The following is an 18,461-nucleotide window of genomic DNA, read 5'->3' on the forward strand; positions in this document are numbered from 1 at the left end:
GCCTTACAAAATATAAAGTTAGATAATATTACAGATTTAATGATTGTTCATATCGCGCTGAAGAAGTTAGACTCAGATACCGTTCGCGCTTTCGAGACTGAGTTTGGTAGTGAAATGCCTACTTTTGATAACTTAGTTCAATTTATTCAAACTCGTGCGAAGGTATTAGAACGCATTCATCCTTCCACAAATTCGGGAATAAATAAACCGCCTCGAAAGAATAATTATAACCGCAGTTCAAATAATAATTCGTCCGCTCCGCCGAAGTATCAGTCTTACGTAACAACAGCTGATTCGGTTTATAGTTGTCTTTGTAAAAATATTACGCATCAACATTTATATAAATGTTCGAGTTTTCATAAAATGAGTCCGCAGGAACGTTTGAAATACGTAAAGGATAGAAACGCGTGTATAAATTGTCTCAGTATAAAACATCGAGTTTCTAGTTGCTCATCTTATTCTAATTGTCGCGTTTGTAAATTAAAACATCATACAATGTTACATTTGAAACGCGAATCTTCCATACCCGCGCCTGCGTCTCATCCCCCGCCGCGCAGCACACCGCCGTTGCCTGCGCCGTCGCCGCCGTCGGGCGAGTGCGTCCGCTCTGACGTAGCGCTATTTACCGCTAGCTATACAGCTGATACTGATAACGCATTTCAATGCAACGCGCCCGCGAATAAACAATGTACTATTTTATTATCAACCGCTGAAGTCGTAGCTTATAATTGTAAAGGTGAACGGCTTATTATTCGCGCGCTTTTAGATTCCGCTTCGCAAAGTCACTTCATTACGAATGAATGTTGTGAACGCTTAGGTATTAAACCGCAGAAAACCGAACGTACTATTATTAAGGGGATCGGTGGTTCAGAAAAAATTATAAATAGTAATTCCGTAAATATAAAATTTTATTCGCGTCTTGACAACAACATATCTTTTAATATTTCACCGCTAGTTGTTGATCATGTTACGGATTTATTACCTACCGCTGTTATAGACACTTCTGTCTTATCGCATATTTCGCATTTACCGCTCGCAGATGAGAGTTTTGGTACGCCAAATAAAATCGATTTATTAATCGGTGCTTCTCTGTTCCCTCATCTGCTTCTCCCCGACGTAGTTCATGCAGCTCGTGACTCGTCGGCGCCCGCTGCATTGCGCACGGTGTTAGGCTATGTAATAATGGGTTCAGTACCCACCATACCTAACATACATAAACCGCCCTTGACGTGTTGTCACGTTCAAGAGACCGCCGCTATTGACTCATTAGTCAGGCGTTTCTGGGAGCTCGAGGAGCTTCCTACCGCACCGCCCGTTCAACATCCCGATGATGTTGAATGTGAAGAATATTATAAATTAACTACAACCCGCGACCCCGTGAGTGGCAGATATATCGTTTCGCTCCCATTTAAGGATGATTTCTACACTCTCGGTGACTCATTTAATATTGCCCGCAAACGTTTCATGTGCCTTGAAAGAAAGCTACAGGCTTCACCTAAATTAAGGTTGGCATATGATGACGTCATAAAAGATTATCTAACGAAGAATTATATTTCACCCGCGCCTCCGTATGATCCGCGTGACCCTACACCTATTTATATTATACCGCATCACGCTGTTCTGCGCGAGGATAAATCGTCGACTAAGCTGCGCATGGTTTTAGATGCTAGCATGCCAACTTCTGGAAGCCAGCGTTCATTGAATGACCTTCTGCATGTTGGGCCGAATCTACAAGGCAATTTGTTTACAATAATTTTAGGTTTTCGTCTCCACGCGATTGCCATGACCGCCGATTGCCGCCAACAATTTCTGCAGATTTTCGTGCGTGAGTTTGATCGTCGTTTTCAATGTTTTTTATATCGTTTCAGCCCGCAGGATCCGCTGCTTCTTTATCAATTTAATCGAGTTTGCTTCGGCATCAAGTCTAGTCCTTATCATGCACTGCGCACGGTAAGACAGCTCGTAGAAGATGACGGCGCGAAATATCCGCTCGCGAGTAGCATTGCGTCTTCCTCGTTGTATATGGATGATATCGCCTTCTCTATTCCCACGGAATGTGAAGCAGTTTCCGCGTCGCAGCAGCTCATCGATTTGTTTAAGGGAGCTCAGTGGGATCTAGTTAAATGGAATAGTAATAGTAGAAATGTGTTAGATAATCTTCCCGCTTCGCACAAACTTTTACCCTCCGCGGTGGAGTTTGACAAAACCGTGCAACATAAATTACTTGGTCTGCATTGGTCTTCTGTTGTTGATTGTTTTTATTTTAAAATTACCGCACCCGCCGATGTGATGTGCAGTAAGCGCTCCATATTGTCAATTACCGCCCGTCTGTGGGACATGATGGGCTTCGTTGCTCCCACAGTCGTGTATAACATCCCATCAGATAACTACTACCATGTTTCTGGTATTGAAAATCCCGCTGACGTACTTTCGCGTGGCATTACGCCACAAAATCTCGTCTCGCACCCTCTGTGGTTCCAAGGACCCCAGTGGGCTCGTTCGGACCCATCTGATTGGCCTCTTAGGAGTCTCGATGGTGAGTCTATTGCAGACATTCCCGAACGAAAATTATTCACGCACACTGTGTGCTCGCCTATAAAGCATTGCGCTTTATACGATACCGCCCTTCGCGTCTCGTCGCGTCGTGTATTTTATATTTATAGGTTCCTTATATTATTATCCCGCCGCGGTGTTATGATGACCGTAGAGGAACCTAATTTCGCTGTAAATAAAATTATTCCTGCCCTGCAAAATAAATATTTTGCAGAGGAGTATTCTAATATACTCTATTATAAATTTTATTCGCAGGCCTTCAATCACTTCAAGCCTTTTATTCGCAACAGACTAATCCTCATCGGACGTCTAAGCGATACCGCCCTGGAATATGCACATAAGCATCCAGTGATATTACCGCGCAATGATCACATAATTATCATGATCATTGATTATTATCATATTAAATATATGTATAATATTATAACGAATTTGTTTCGTGTTATTTTAATTACCGCGCTCTTATTATCATTACCCGCGCCGCAAGTCAAATCTGATCACGTCAGTTTGCTTGATAGGCATTCGCCACTGGACAAGTTAGTCCAGTCGTTTTGGAAACGTTGGAGATTGGAATACTTACACGGTCTGCAGGTTAGGCAGAAATGGAATACGCCTTCCACACCTATTAATCCTGGAACGGTCGTGGTTGTGATAAATGATAATGCACCGCCCCTAACCTGGCCTTTAGCCGTCGTAGAAAAAGTACATCCTTCAAAGGACGACATCGCGCGCGTTTGCACAGTTAGAACCGCCAAGGGAACTTACCTTCGCCCGGTCGTTCGTTTATGTCCGCTTCCAAGACAATAGTTATATCGCATTAATACATTACCGCAGTTAGTTAAGTTTAATTTTAAGTTTTTGCACCGCTTTCGATATAATTTCTTAGTTATAAATACCGCCGTGACTTTAGGAATTTTTTATACCCCGCTCGCATTACGCGATCCTAGAGTCATAGAATTTGTTAGTTATATTTTCCGCCGTGACTTTAGGAATCTTTTATACCTACCCCGCTCGCTTTACGCGATCCTAGAGTCATAGAATTTGTTAGTTATATTATTTTCCGCCGTGACTTTTAGGATTTTTTATTATCCCGCTCGCATTTTGCGCTCCTAGAGCCATAGAATTTTTTATTTATATTACCGCCGTGGCTCTTAGGACTTTATAAACCCGCGCGCATTATGTGATCCTAGAGTCATAGTTTTTCGCTGTATCTTATGATTGGTTTTAAATGGTGACCCATTTAGGGCGGGTGGATATGGTAACGCCAATATAATTAAAATAGTAAATGTAGAAATTAAATGTTTATTATTTGTGGTGTACTCCTTCATCCTTCCCTACATACGAGCACAACCAATCACCGCGCGCTATTTAGCGCTCGTCACGTGACCTACCTATGTCACGAACGACAGCCAGTAGTTCTCTCCGATCTTTCGCGAGGATCGGGACTCACCGCCGGAGAGCTTCCACGAGGCTCTCTAGATCATCAGGCATTGTGCTTTTGTAACACCACCGGGGTATCCCGTGCCCCGGCCCTTGGTCGCGCTCACCGCCGCGTGTGTGTTCGTGTGGAGTGTGAGACTAGACCCGTTCTTGCCCGCCGCGAGCTGGAGGACCCTGACCGCGTGGCGGCGGCGTGTGTTCTGGACGCTACTCCCTCCGACGAGGTATGTGCCGTGTGTTCCCGTCTTTCCCCTCTTTGCTAACACCACGTTGATCTAAATACAGTCCACTTTATATCGAGAATATACTTGCTTATATTTTTTATATTGGCGCGACCAATGTGTATTTTTCATTAATTGTCATTTTTAACCCTTGTGAGAGAGACAAATAAAGGTTTTATTTATTTATTTATTTATATTATGTCACTCAGCAAAGTTGCGAGAATGAGGCTAGTTGGTACGTTTACTTGTTTAAAGATATTAAACCTACCTATGTCCTATATCAAAAGATTAATAAACTATGTATAATAATACACTTTTTTTTAAAAGTGCGGCAACTATCCTGGTTTTACCCTATAGTTTAAATATAAATTTCTCATTTAAAAGATGTTATCGTATGAGTATCAATACCTACGTATGAATTCGTTCCATGGATAGTGGACACTAAAATGTCAGTCCTATTCGGTGAAATATATATTTTATAAGTTGTAAAGGATACACCTAGATGGATCATCAATATAACTTCAAACCAACGCTATAAATCACGACACATTCGCCCACGATTGAGATAAAAAGATTTGGCTAGTGGCTTTTTGTTTCCCACGCTTTTTTAATTGAATTCGCAAAAAACTGAATGGAAAGTAGGTACAGTTGTATGTTATTTTACCAGTATTTTTCAATGTTAAATATTTTTTATTGATGAAATTGACAATGAAAGTTGACAAAGATATTGAAAAACACGTGAAAAATTTATGAAAGACTCGCGGTCCGCCCCGGCTTCGCCCGTGGTACATGTTTACGTTTTCTCTACATAAGATCCATCCTCGTACTTCAAGGAATATAATAAAAGAAAGAATTATCGAAATCGGTTCAGCCGTTCTCGAGTTATGCGCTTACCAACACATTTAGCGATTCATTTTAAGCTATTGCATAGCTTCTATCGCGGGCCTTGAGCGCGGGGACCGAATCGAGAAATTCCGTAACGAAAAACCTCACGCTACCCACTCCGACGGGCGGAGGTGTGGCTTGAAGGCATAGCATGCAATAGCTTTACTGCGGCAGTCCCCGAGTGCCACACGTCGTTTTTTTATATATAAGACTAGCGGTCCGCCCCGGCTTCGCCCGTGGTACATATTAACGTTTTCTCTACATAAGAACCATCCTCGTACTTCAAGGAATATAATAAAAAAAGAATTATCGAAATCGGTTCAGCCGTTCTCGAGTTATGGAATTACAACGAAAAGTGGCATTGATTTTTATATATTAGATAGAGAAGAGATAATGAGTAAGTAGTTAACTATATCAATAAATAACAATTTATTAATCAAGCACATTACTTTAATAGGTACCTGCTTTGTAATATATTTTTTAATGTTTCGTTTGCAAACTTAATCGTATAAACATAAAGTTACAGGAATCTCAGTAAGTACCTGGGGATATAAGCTTTTTGCGAAGATAAAACTGACAGGCTTAAAAAACTTTAATAATACTAGTACCTAGGTATAAAAAAAAATACAAAAATATACCTATAGTAATGTATTATCTTTGATAAAAGTCATAATACTACATCAGATGGGGAACTGCAGTGTTAACTTGATTTGCAGGTGAAGTCGAAGCCATGTGCTAAAGCTAGTAATCCATAAAAATACGTAACATGTTCTCATGAATGGCGGATTTTAGTGCCATATGTTACTCCTAATATGGAATTCAGTAAACACGTTGAGGAAAATCTTTTCTAGATACATGTTCCACAAACTATTCGTGCTGCGACCACGACCTATTTAATTGTCATCGAATGAACTGTATTGTATATAAATATAAATTATAACTATGTATAAAACAATGTCCTTCCTCAAAACGAAATATTTGTCTGTTCGCGGTTAACTCAAAAATTACTGCACCGATTTTAATTATGTTTTCAACAATGGATAGCGTGGTACTGGAAAGAGCTTTTAGTGTAAGTATAAGTTTTGTAAGTACGATGCGGGTGAAGTCGCGAGCGGAAAGCTACTTTTATAATTGGTTATACGGGGTTAATATTTCTGTTATTCTATATGGGTACATAATTCATTTATACCGTTTGAAGATGGCAATTAATAAATTGATAAAAATAATGACATACATATTCTCTAACATAGGTATCAGGGCTTTAAGCTGCTTAATATAATATATTACACGTAGTTACATAATTCTTTTACAAAAATAAGAAAAAGTATAGAATGAGTAAAAAATTCGAAGTATGTTTAATTGCAGGGCCTCGATATCCTTACATAGTCACTTATGTAATGACACTTTTACAAGCATACTTAAAATAATATACTTACGTTAACATACCTGCATTCAAAGACGGATCGAAAACAAATTAAGCTACAAATATTAGTAAGAATTTTTAAGGCTTTCTTTTAAGAGGTTTTCTTATCCATTGAACTAGATTAATAATAAAATGCTCTCAAAAAGTAACCAAGACATGATAAATTTTGTGGAAAACCAATAAAGGTCGCTATTGTATTCAAGATGGTATCACAGCGATTTGCAATACGTCTTCCTTTTGATAACTTTCTCGTACTTTCCTGTTTAATTCATTAGAAAGTGATATATCGTTGCTTTTAAGTTCAGCGAGACAGTTGTCCCTGATAACGGTTCGTTATTTATCTAGATTTAAACTAGGTTTTCAGTCTGACAAATTACGGCCAATGTGGAAAATATTGCATTTTTAGGACTGATGTAAATTATTACTTGATTTCTTTGTACCAAGAAACCATTTAATCGATTTGAAAATTGGAATGAAAGAATTAGATAGAAAATTAAAATTGTTTATTCCTGAGTGACATAAAATAATTTTTGTTTCCCATTTTTTCGTCATTCTCCAATCTTCATTGAATATTGATGCAGGATGCTCCTCTTCCTCGATGTACGACCCAATATAAAATCTATTCATATATTTCTATTAATGACCTTCATCTATAATATAAAAATGAATCTCAAAATGTGTTGGTAAGCGCATAACTTGAGAACGGCTGAACCGATTTCGTTAATTCTTTTTTTTATTATATTCCTTGAAGTACGAGGATGGTTCTTATGTAGAGAAAACGTAAACATGTACCACGGGCGAAGAACAACCAAAACAAACGATTCAAGTAGGTACATTATACTAAATTTATGTCTTGTTATAGGTGTACTTATATTAAAGTCCACTTCAACAATGCTCCATATTCCATACTTACACATTACCTTATATTCTCTAACCACAATATAAAGTTACAAGTTTGGGAACCGAACCCGCGTTGCGACAGCTCGCACCACTGCGCTTGCGACACGCAGGTCACATTATTTAGGAAGTGGTCTAGTGTTAGGTAATTGAAAATTCTAGTGAAGCTAGACTATATTTTACGTCCTACGCATTAAATGTAGGTGAAAATTATCGTGTGATTTGTTAAATTTTTTTCTTAATTATCCTCATGTGAAAAAGTAGGTAAAGTAAGTTATTTGACAATATTTTTTCTAATTTATTACTTACTAGCTTCCGCCCGCGACTCCGTCCGCGCGGATGTCGGTCTTCGCGTGGATGGTTTATTTCTCCATTTTGAGTAGGTACTGACAATAAAATCTTATAAATATCTATTGGACCCAATTCCCAAATACGGCTAGGCCTATAATAATACGCAACGTGTGTTCGCGGTTCTACGGAACAACGTCTATGGATAAAACTGAAAAATTAAGATTAATTTTTTTTCTACGTATTTTTCCAGGATAAAAAGTATCCTATTTTACGCCCAGGATAATAAGGTATAATTATACCAAGTTTCATCGAAATCGAACCGCTAGTTTTCACGTGATGCCTTCACATACAGACAGACAGACAGACAGACAAAAATTTTTTTAATCACATATTTGGGATTGGTATCGATCCAGTAACACCCCCTGCTATTTATTTTTTCAATATTTTCAATGTACAGAATTGACCCTTCTACAGATTTATTATAATTATGTATAGAAGTGCGGTTTCTTATAACTATATTTCATGCTGGGTTGGCTTATTCTAGGGAATTGCTTCCACGAATCATGATAAAACAATTTAGGTAATAATATAACATATCAAAATGCGGACTTGTCGCCTTTAGATGCCTGTAGGCTATTAATTATATTATATCGTTGCCTGTAGGTATGATGCATCGTGATGCGTGCAGGGGACCCTGAAATTGGCACATTACCACAGAATAGTTAATAGTGTGACATTACATTTGAGTCTTTATAATATGAAAATCACAAATTTTATAAGTACCTAACTAAAATATTTTTAAAACTACTTGTTTCTGTATGATTAGCAACATAAGTTATCTCGGAAAGGTTCCATAGTATGGTATGAACTGTATTTCTTTTAAAAATTAAAAATAAGTAGATGCATTACTCATCAAGCCATTCAATAACCTAGACATACTTTAACACTCGGTTTCGGCCGGTTTCCATATACAGGTAAATAATTATTAAGAGCTACAGGTCGACCTTTGTGGCCTGAATTTTTGGTGAGTGAGTCTCAAGGTGTTGAGTTCCAAACCTTTCGTCCCATTAGTTAATAACTGTTGTTATAACAATAAGCTTAGCTACCAGATTTAATTTACGTTTTTTTGGAAATTTGAAATTATTTTTCTAAATTGTAACTTACCATTATTACTTACTTGAAGGTAAATTCACATCAAAATCAGTCCAACTGTTGCGGATAATCCAGAATGAATAGATTACACAGCTCAACAAAAAAACAATTTTTTTTTGTTGCCCTGGATATTTCTACAGATTTATATATTTCAAGTACCCAGTTTGCGAATGTAATCATTAAAATGATTTAATTGGCTCTAGTTTTTTTTTATAATTTGGATTTTCATATATAAAAATTTCTTACGGCCCTTCAGAGTACGGGTTACTAACAAGTGTTTATTTTTAGGTGAATTACGTTTTCTGCACATTTATTCGCTCAGACAGAACCCTATTCTATAAAACTGACTGTAGAATATCAGAATAATAAATGGTTTCTGTAAAAAAACATTTTTATGAACAACAATGTTCGGTTTGTATCGAGTTAAAGAAACCCAGTAGCACTTGGTCAGCAAAGTGGATAGGTATACGAAATTCCCTTGATGTTTTTATTAATAGAATTAGACAAAGCAAATTCATTAGGAATAATTAATAAATATGAAAATTTAGGCCTTTGAGGGAATCTAGAAGTATAAGAAGAATACCCGATGGCCCTACAGGACGGGCGTGTCGACAATTGATAAAAAATGAAAATTTAACAAAATTTAATAACTGATGCTGAATGTAAATTATGGACAGATATAGTATTAATTAATTTAAGATTAATTTCAAACACCAAATTATAAAGAAATGGCACAACAGTTGTTTAAAAAACTTCATTATTTTATGAGCAAATACGAGCATAAAGCTACACTTTGCCCACAGTCTCCTGGATAGATATCCAGTAAATCTGCGGAATTTCTGTGAGAAACAGGAAGAACACATCGAAAAAGAAGTAAAAATTATGGAATAATGGTATTAGGGTATATGGGATCGTCACATGATGGCAGATTACTGATGGTCCATAAGAAAACTATTGTCCCAAAATTAACTAAGAAGAGAAGCTTATAAAATCTATTTCCTTGTACTATTTCATAAGTTTTAATGATTTTTCTCTATTTTTATATCCATTTGAATTAATTAAATACTAAAACAAAACAATAAGTAAAACTTTGTAATAAATAAATGATGTAAAACAAATATACCTTCTATTTCATGCTGCGTTTTAGAGTCTAGTAAGAAAATTAGGATAAAAAAAAACTAGAGCCAATCTACCAAAACTATAAATAGTTCTGTATATAATATGCATTAAATTATTCGAAACCACTTTCACATCCAGGGCAACAAAATCATTGTTGACCAGTGTTATAGATATATTATTGTCATACGTCTAGTTAGATACAGTATATCAATAATTAAGACTTAAGTAATTTATATCATAGAGCATACGCTCTACTACTAGACACGTCTCACTATAATACCGCAAATATATCAAAATCTCTCTGAGTATTTTTAAGTTATACTGGAATTAAAAAACGTATTAGGTGTACCTATGTTCATTCATTGAGAAATTTTTGAGCAGTTTATTAAAAATGCCTTTGAATTAGCACGCTGACAATTACTTATTAAGAAACAATTATCATAGTTATTCTATAAAATTAATAGTAAATAGTAAAAAATTACAAAAGGATAGAGCCTTATCATTTCGGAAAGCATTTCTTAACATTATCACGTGGATGTCGTGTGTCAGGCATTTGTCACGTTATGCATAGAGCCTAGGGCTGCCAACCATCGTTTTTTCATAGTATTTTTAATAGTTTATGGGAAAATACACTGAAGCAAAGATAGAGGCAGTAGAGAACAATCACTACTGCATTTGAACCTGTCGGATTATTTCCGTTTACTAAGCTGGGTCAACTATTAATTAGGTAATATTTTGTGGCTGCATCTTTATCAACGTAACTTAATTAATGATTGCTTTTACCTGAAATATAATGTGGAAATATTAAAAAAGAAGTTTCTAGCTTTGTATATTTGTGGGTAATCTTCAGAAATGTAGAGACAAACATGAAAATAATATTTCACAGTATTTGACTAACAGAAAGCTATAACTATAGTGTGGCATAAGGCTTTGTTTTTATCCCTGGTAACGCTAGTTACTAGTTATTATTCTGTGTCCCTCTCATCCAGAAGAAACCAGGGCAAATCAGCAATATTAAAAAATCCAAATCAATGAGTTTAATATGATATTAATTTATAATCCATTTGTCAACCCTACATTCCGCCTACACACCATTTGTATCGGTTCTTAGGAAGTCATTTGTATGTGATGTTCTCTCATGCTCTTGATCATTTCTATTTACTTACATTTATTACGCATTTGACTTTGCAACCTTGTAATAATCATCTGCACATTAAATTACTGCTGTGTATTTGATAATTCAGATATCTAAAATGCAGTTACAATTTATTTAAAAAAGCTCTCAATTTAACTTCTCACAACGCTCATTAAATGTATACGAACCGGTCTATATTAATCTCAAATTTTATACGCTTCTGAGCGTAACAAAGATATCTACATATTATACATTTTATTATATCTATCATAATATCTAGGTACATTAAATATTATTATGTATTACAAAATTGCACACAACGTACAAACATTCACAGTTGATGTGATTGAGTATGTATATCTAGAAGTTTATGTGATACTAGCTTACCGCCTGCGGCTTTGCCCGCTTGGTCTAAAGACTAAAGCCTAATAAATTATATAAGGTAAAAGCACCTAATACGGAGGTATTTCGCAACATTTGAAAGTAAGTATCAAAAATAAGCATTTTTAATTCTTTCTAAAGGTGCCAAACCACTTTATCGTTAAAAGTGGAACTTAAATTTTGTATTGCTGTTGAGTCTATGTTTATTTTCATGATATTTCTTATTTTAAAAAAATATTTAAATAGTCAAGTCGATTTTCCCTAATACGGAGGTACGATTTTGGTCAGAGCCTAATACTGCGGTAGGCGGCTCCTAATACGGAGGGTCAGAAATTATATTCTTTGAAGTTCCGTACAAATAATATTTGTTAAATAATAGGAATGTGTTAGTAAAGTAAATTGTAAGTTTTTTATTCATTGACCATTGGTTTGATTACGTTGATTCACTTTTAATGTGTTTTATTTATGTTTTTAGTTTTATCGAAAAAAAAACACGCATATCAAATAAGAATCCACAAAAAAAGACACAAAACTTCTTATTTATTTACGCAACCCTAAATTTGGTAATTTTAAGTTCTATGAATAGGGCCGTAATAGGAGATCATATAACCTAATACAGAGTAACCTGGAAATATCTACCACCGTAATAGGAAAACTACTCGTGTTTTTAATAATCCTAATTCTGACCCATCAAAAATTCGATTAACAAGAGAATGTAAATGCTAAATCAAATGATAACAGTTTTTTGGCTCAGATGTGTAAAACTCAAATCAACAGTTATACAAAATAAATGATTTGTGATACATTAAAATACACCTTCCTATTTTTACCCCTTCTAAGAAACAAACATTTTGTACTCAACCGTTTTCATATTTAACTGGATTTGTAATTAAGAACACATACCGCAGAATATGGTTTCTAATTTATCAGATTAATAATTATTTCAACTAATCTTGGAATTAATTCAATAAGTAAATAAAATGAAAGTTATAAACAATTAAACATGCCCAGTATTTTTCCTATTTCGGAGTTATGCCACCGTATTAGGATTAATCTATAAAATTTGTATCGTATTACGGCGGTATTTTATTTCTAATTTTTTGGGTAGAAAATGACTTACAAATATGAAACAAGCTATTTATATAGTGAGTATAATAGTAGGAAAATGCAATAAACAATACATATACAAACTTGAATGGCTTATTAATACGAAAAACTTAGTTTATAAATATTAGTGTACTTACTTTTATTGTTTCGCGTTTGTATGGAAACACCTCTCATGTCGATGCCGTTACACAGATTGATTGATCTTGTTGTGTTGTCTATGTGCTATACTTGCAAACGTTAGTTAAGTCATGGAGTAATAAATTTGTAATAAATAGTTTACGTTTTGGTGTACTTAAAATTAATAAAACAGGAATAAAACTCGAAAATAGAAATACCACCGTATTAGGAAGCGATTTTGACTACCGCCGTATTAGGAGCCTTTACCTTACTTACTTAAACCTTCCTCTTACCGCTCTCTAACCGCATCTAAATCCGTTGCGTAGTTTTAAAGATTTAAGCATACAAAGCGACATAGGGAAATATAAGGACAGAGAAAGCGACTTTGTTTTATACTATATATGCTGAACTTTTATTCGTATTAGAGGAGCATAGAATATAGGAAGGGAAGGCACGTCCAGAACATATTATAAGGTTCCTGTCTTAATCACATACACATACCTACATGTCATATCACAAGAAAATCAGGGCGAAGCCCCGAGCAAGCAACTTAGTATCTAATATAAGTTTTTATATAGTAATGTCAAATAATTTGTTGAAACTTGCGCCTACGCATGATTAGTTTATTTCAAGATCTTTTAACAGTAATCCTTTCAAGTTGTCAAAGATAATTTCAAGTATTTATGACTCATAACGATTAATTTTGTACGATAAGTAAGGTTTGTCTGTTGCTTAGAATTTAAACCCTATGCGAAAGTAACTGCTGTCTGTCTGTCTGTCTGTTACGCTTTCCCGTATTTGGCACAGACAATCTTTAGACCCTGAGAAAGAACATAGGCTACCTTTTATTGCAAAATATGTACCATGGGCGAAGCCGGGGCGGACCGCTCGCGCTAGTAACTTATATATTTTTAGTAACAATTTTTAGAAATGTGCGACTTAGTTCCAGCCATGAGTATAGTTTTACATCGATCTAACCAGTCTTCTTTCTTTCAAAATCTTTATGATATTTTTCTTGTTCTGTGTTCTATGTTGTCTGTTGCAACGGACAATTGCAATTGTTGCAATTTTCAGTTTTCTACATCTTCGTTTTTTAGAACTAAACAGCAAATGCTAATCAGCATAATTACTGCTTCAAGACGTCGATCCTAAAAATGAGTAATTGTAGCTGGGCATAGAGTATCTACTTCAGCGACGCTTCAGATTTTCGATGTTGAGTGCAAACTGCAAAGCGCGGGCTTCTTGATTTAAAACGTGCGGTGTAATTATAAATAAAATATTAGGAAAATAGAATAGGATATATCGATGAATTATTTTATTATTATAATATATAGAATTCATTAATTCATAATGATAACCAATCCCTCTATTAGTTAAAGCAGTGAAAACTTTAAAGCGACAACGAGACAATCTTAATCGTTGTCTCGTATCTGCAAAAAAATTGATATACAAAACGAGCACACGCGCGCGGCTTCGCCCGCGTTTTTAAAGAAAAAGCCTCATAGTTCCCATTGCTGTTGGATTTTCGGTATAAAAGCTATCCTGTGTGGGCTGTGTGATAATCCAAGTTATCTGTGTGAGCCAAATTTCATGAAAATCAGTTCAGCAGTTTTTGCGTGAAAGAGTTACAAACATCTATAAATACATACAAACTTTCGCATTTATAATATTAGTAGACTGTAGAATAGTAGGATTAATCAAATTATGTATTATGTATTCTATAAATAAATGTATAAATAATTTATAATTTATTATAGGTACCTAGTACATAAAACACATACCCATAACCCAATGCGTGCCTACCAGGATCGCGTGCGCACGACTATACGACACAAGCGGCGCACGCGCATCCAATCTCCGTCATAATTTGAATATGTTTGTTTAGCCCTTCGGTTAAATAATAATAGCAATGTAACAATGGCATTGATTTAGTTTATATTACAACTAGCTTTTCGCCCGCGGCTTCGCCCGCGTTTTCAAAGAAAAACCCGTACCCGTAGGATTTCCGGGATAAAACCTATCCTATGTCCTTTCTCGGGTATCAAAATATCTCTATACCAAAGGAGAATGCCCATGAAAGTATGGACCACAGTATAGTGTTGCGTCAATGCCAGAGTGGTTTTGGAGGGTTCTTCGATATTCAAAAGATTTTTACCAATACATTTTTTGTGATAAAAACAAGGGTTTTCAAGATATTGAGAAAAATGTGAATTAACCTCAAAACTTAAATAAACCCGATTTAGTTAGGTTTACCTATGTGTGATTTAGGTAGTATTTTATCGTCTGAAGGCTATTTTTCGTTTAACATAATATTTAATCTATGCGTAGAGCTTGTGCTTTCAGACAAAGTATCTGTTCATCGGCTAGTGTAGGTGGGCACCAGAAATCTTCCGGGACGGATTTCAAGAAAACCTAAATATATATTTAAAAAATGCCAATAGAGTTTTATTCGGTTTACATATTGTTGTTGTTGTTTGAATCATTTTTTCACTACATATTCGAAGAAAGAAACAAATAAGAAATAACTGGTTACCTTCCAAGCTATCTTACAAGCTATGTCATAATAATATTTTTTTATATATATTTATATTATTTTACTTCACTATATATGTTAAAACAACCTACAGTTTATAAACAATACCTTACAGAGTGATTTTATGTTAATTGATTTTTTTGTAATTAAATGAAAACAATATTAGCTATTTACCATAGTAAATGTCATAATAGTTACCGCTTGGTTACCGTGGTAACCAGTAATGGATACTAAATCTATGGTAACGGATCTAAACAATTACATGTCTTATTAGATTTTACAAAACATTCCCTGGTCAAAATATATTTTCCGATAGTAAGAAGGCCTCTAAATTGCCGAGATTTTTTTTAATAGTATTTTTATCTTGATGCATGAGAAAAAACCTGTACCAAAAATGTAAACGGTAATGGACACTAAATCTATAATAACGGATCTAAACAATTACATGTCTTATTAGATTTTACAAAACATTCCCTGTTCAAAATATATTTTCCGATGGTAAGAAGGCCTCTAAATTGCCGAGATTTTTTTTCATATATTGTTGTCTTGATGCATGAGAAAAACCAGTACCAAAAATGGGCATTCTCCTTTCATGCAAATTGGTTCAGTAGTTAAGGCGTGATTGAGTAACAGACAGACAGACAGACAGAGTCACTTTCGCATTTATAATATTAGTATGGATTAGCAAGAGGACAGATACAGAAGCACTATTAATTTCTATGGCAAATGAAAAAGAAGTTCAGTTTTGAGAAGTACCTAGGTTACAGTTTAAACTTTTGTTAGGGTTTAAAAATTATTTATTATACATACTCTAGGTAGAGCATTGCTTTCCATTGCAAGAAAAGACGGAAATTATAAAGTATTCATGGTTTATTAAACTTAAATTTATTTCCGTGCTAAAATAATGTAGATAAGCTATTTTCAAAATACAATACAAACTTTCATAATTATACTTAGTATAGATCCACAACCTTCTTACGGCTGGCATTGGCGGAGCTTACTCAAAACATAAAACATATATCGATGTTCAATAAGCAGATGCCTTATAAGGCTTGCGAGGAGGGTGACGTCATCACCCACGCGGTGAGGTGTCGCTGGGATAGGGTTGGCACTGAGGAGAATTAATTTTTAACTAAAAATATTGATAAGAGTGTGGTCGAATATAGGACAATATATATTATGTTTAATCAGCGTTGAAGTCAAGTATTCTTAAAATATTGTAAGTATTTTATCTTCTTGCCACCACACTTATCCATAAATTAATTATCTTACCTATTTTTCATTTATTGAGAACTTAACGAATTTACTTCCAACATTTATTAAGCCTATGATTATTGATTACGTACAATATAAAATATTTAAAAGATTGATATGTCTGATGTGTAAGATGCGTTTGAAATCAGTGAAATGTATTTAATTGTCATGTAGGTTATATTAGCGAATAATGAAATACATCCTACAAGTGGAGGAGCTCCGAGCCTGAGGCCTGCCCCCCTAGCCAAGTGGCTTTCTACAGCTTACGTCAATCTCATACATTCGTAGTCTATTCTATTGAACGCTACGCTAACAGAAAGCCACTTGGCTAGGGGGGCTGATTCCTCACAAATTCTTTCAGACAACGTATTTGTAGCGGTCCATCTGTGGTGACCGTTACCATCAGGCAAACGATAAACTCGTTTGTCTCGTTTGTCTGTAACAAAAAAATATCAAATTCTTCAAATATTTTAAAACCACAATTGTGATGTTCAACCCTAACTATTCTCAGTAAAATCGCATTGGTTGAGTTATCCTGTGACCTTATTTTATTCCGTGGGTATGCAGCCGGTGATAAAGCATTTAATTTTATATTATTACTTCATTCCTAAATTATTTCGGAAAAAGAGAGCAAGGTTTGTCACATTTTGTAAATTTGTATTTTTTGCAACTAAAAGCTTTGGAAATTGCGCCAATTCTAATTATGTAACTTACATGTTTAACCTATTTTTTATGTGTGCACTGTCGGTCGAATTTAACAAAATTCTGTATATAAGGTAAACGCAGGTATTAACGACCCCTCTAAGGCAATTTTAAAATCAACCTTATTTTTTAAGTATACCTACTGGTTCTTCTAAAGATTTATAGTTTCATTTATATGTATAAAAAATGTTTTTATTGAATCAAATACATTCAAATAAAGGATTATCTTGTAAAAAATAATTTACAATGTGACTTAGTCGATTGTTGCAATTACCGACCCATAAAAACGGCTGTAAAGCTATAAACGATTTTTATGCAGCTATTCTCGATCGTATGTGAGAGGAGGCCTTTTTCCAGCAATGGAATGTATAGAAGCTAGTGATGATGATGATTAACGATTTTTTTTTATGCCATAGGATATGATTTTCCGTTTGTAGCTTTATTTTGATGAGACACCGAATAATTTCGTGTACGAAACTCTCGATTGTGGTAGCTAACAGAGATAACAAGGATAAAATTTTTTGATTATATGGTTCTCAAATATTTATTACGCAATTTGTAGGACAATATGTCTGTTGAATTATACAGGGTGTAATCGTTAAGTGTGCACAGGCGATTATTCCGTAACTATAACAGATATCAAAAAACTTTAAACTGATATCGAAAGTATTAAAAAAATGGCCATAATAAATTTTTAAAATAAAACGAGAAATATCCAAAAATGTTACATAAAACGCTCCCATACATTTAGTATGAGATACGAATATCCCATGTACATGGGTTGATCCAAAAGTAATGATAATCAATATTAAACAAGGTCATTACAGTTAAAATAATTATGCAGTTCTCTAGATAGTCTTCTAACTAGAAAATATACTTCAATATTTATTTTTCTAAACTTAAAAAAAAACTTTGACTTCATCCACAAAAACCCCTCCACGCGGCCATCACTTCGCTGTTGTCTTAAAATAATTTGTTGCTAAGAAATTGTTTCTTGTGCCGAGGAAAGAGATAAAAGTAAATAGGAGCTAGATCTAAAAAAATAGGGTAGGTGTTCAAGCATTTAAAATGCCGATTTTTGAATGGCAGTCATCGCAACTGACGCTTTGTGATCTGGTGCGTTGCTTGGTGAAACAGCGTTCAGGTCCGCAGTTTGCCATGTCTCTTTTCCTTACTAACCTACCGCAATCTTTTAATTTGGTCTGTTTAATAAGAGCCCAATAAAGTGGCTTCCTTTTTAAAATATTCCAC

The 18,461-nt window shown here is 34.9% G+C and overlaps 1 protein-coding gene across 1 annotated transcript; it reads left to right on the top strand.

The window, feature by feature from the left end:
* Window positions 1-878: 878 nt before the first annotated feature.
* LOC123696254 lies at window positions 879-3,360 on the top strand. Its single transcript, XM_045642325.1, has 2 exons — window positions 879-2,674; window positions 2,705-3,360. Exons 1-2 carry the CDS (start codon window positions 1,183-1,185, stop codon window positions 3,358-3,360), a joined length of 2,148 nt encoding a protein of 715 aa, XP_045498281.1. The 5' UTR covers window positions 879-1,182.
* Window positions 3,361-18,461: the final 15,101 nt, after the last annotated feature.

This window comes from Colias croceus, chromosome 12 (assembly GCF_905220415.1).
Source record: "Colias croceus chromosome 12, ilColCroc2.1".
In the NCBI taxonomy this organism is placed as follows: Eukaryota; Metazoa; Arthropoda; class Insecta; order Lepidoptera; family Pieridae; genus Colias; species Colias croceus.

Bases quoted from the DNA above. Each gene is read 5' to 3' on its own strand.
- LOC123696254 (XM_045642325.1), top strand. From the start codon at position 1,183: ATGGGTTCAGTACCCACCATACCTAACATACATAAACCGCCCTTGACG. The intron at 2,675-2,704 runs TATTATCCCGCC...TTATGATGACCG, and splicing joins TATTTATAGGTTCCTTATAT to TAGAGGAACCTAATTTCGCT.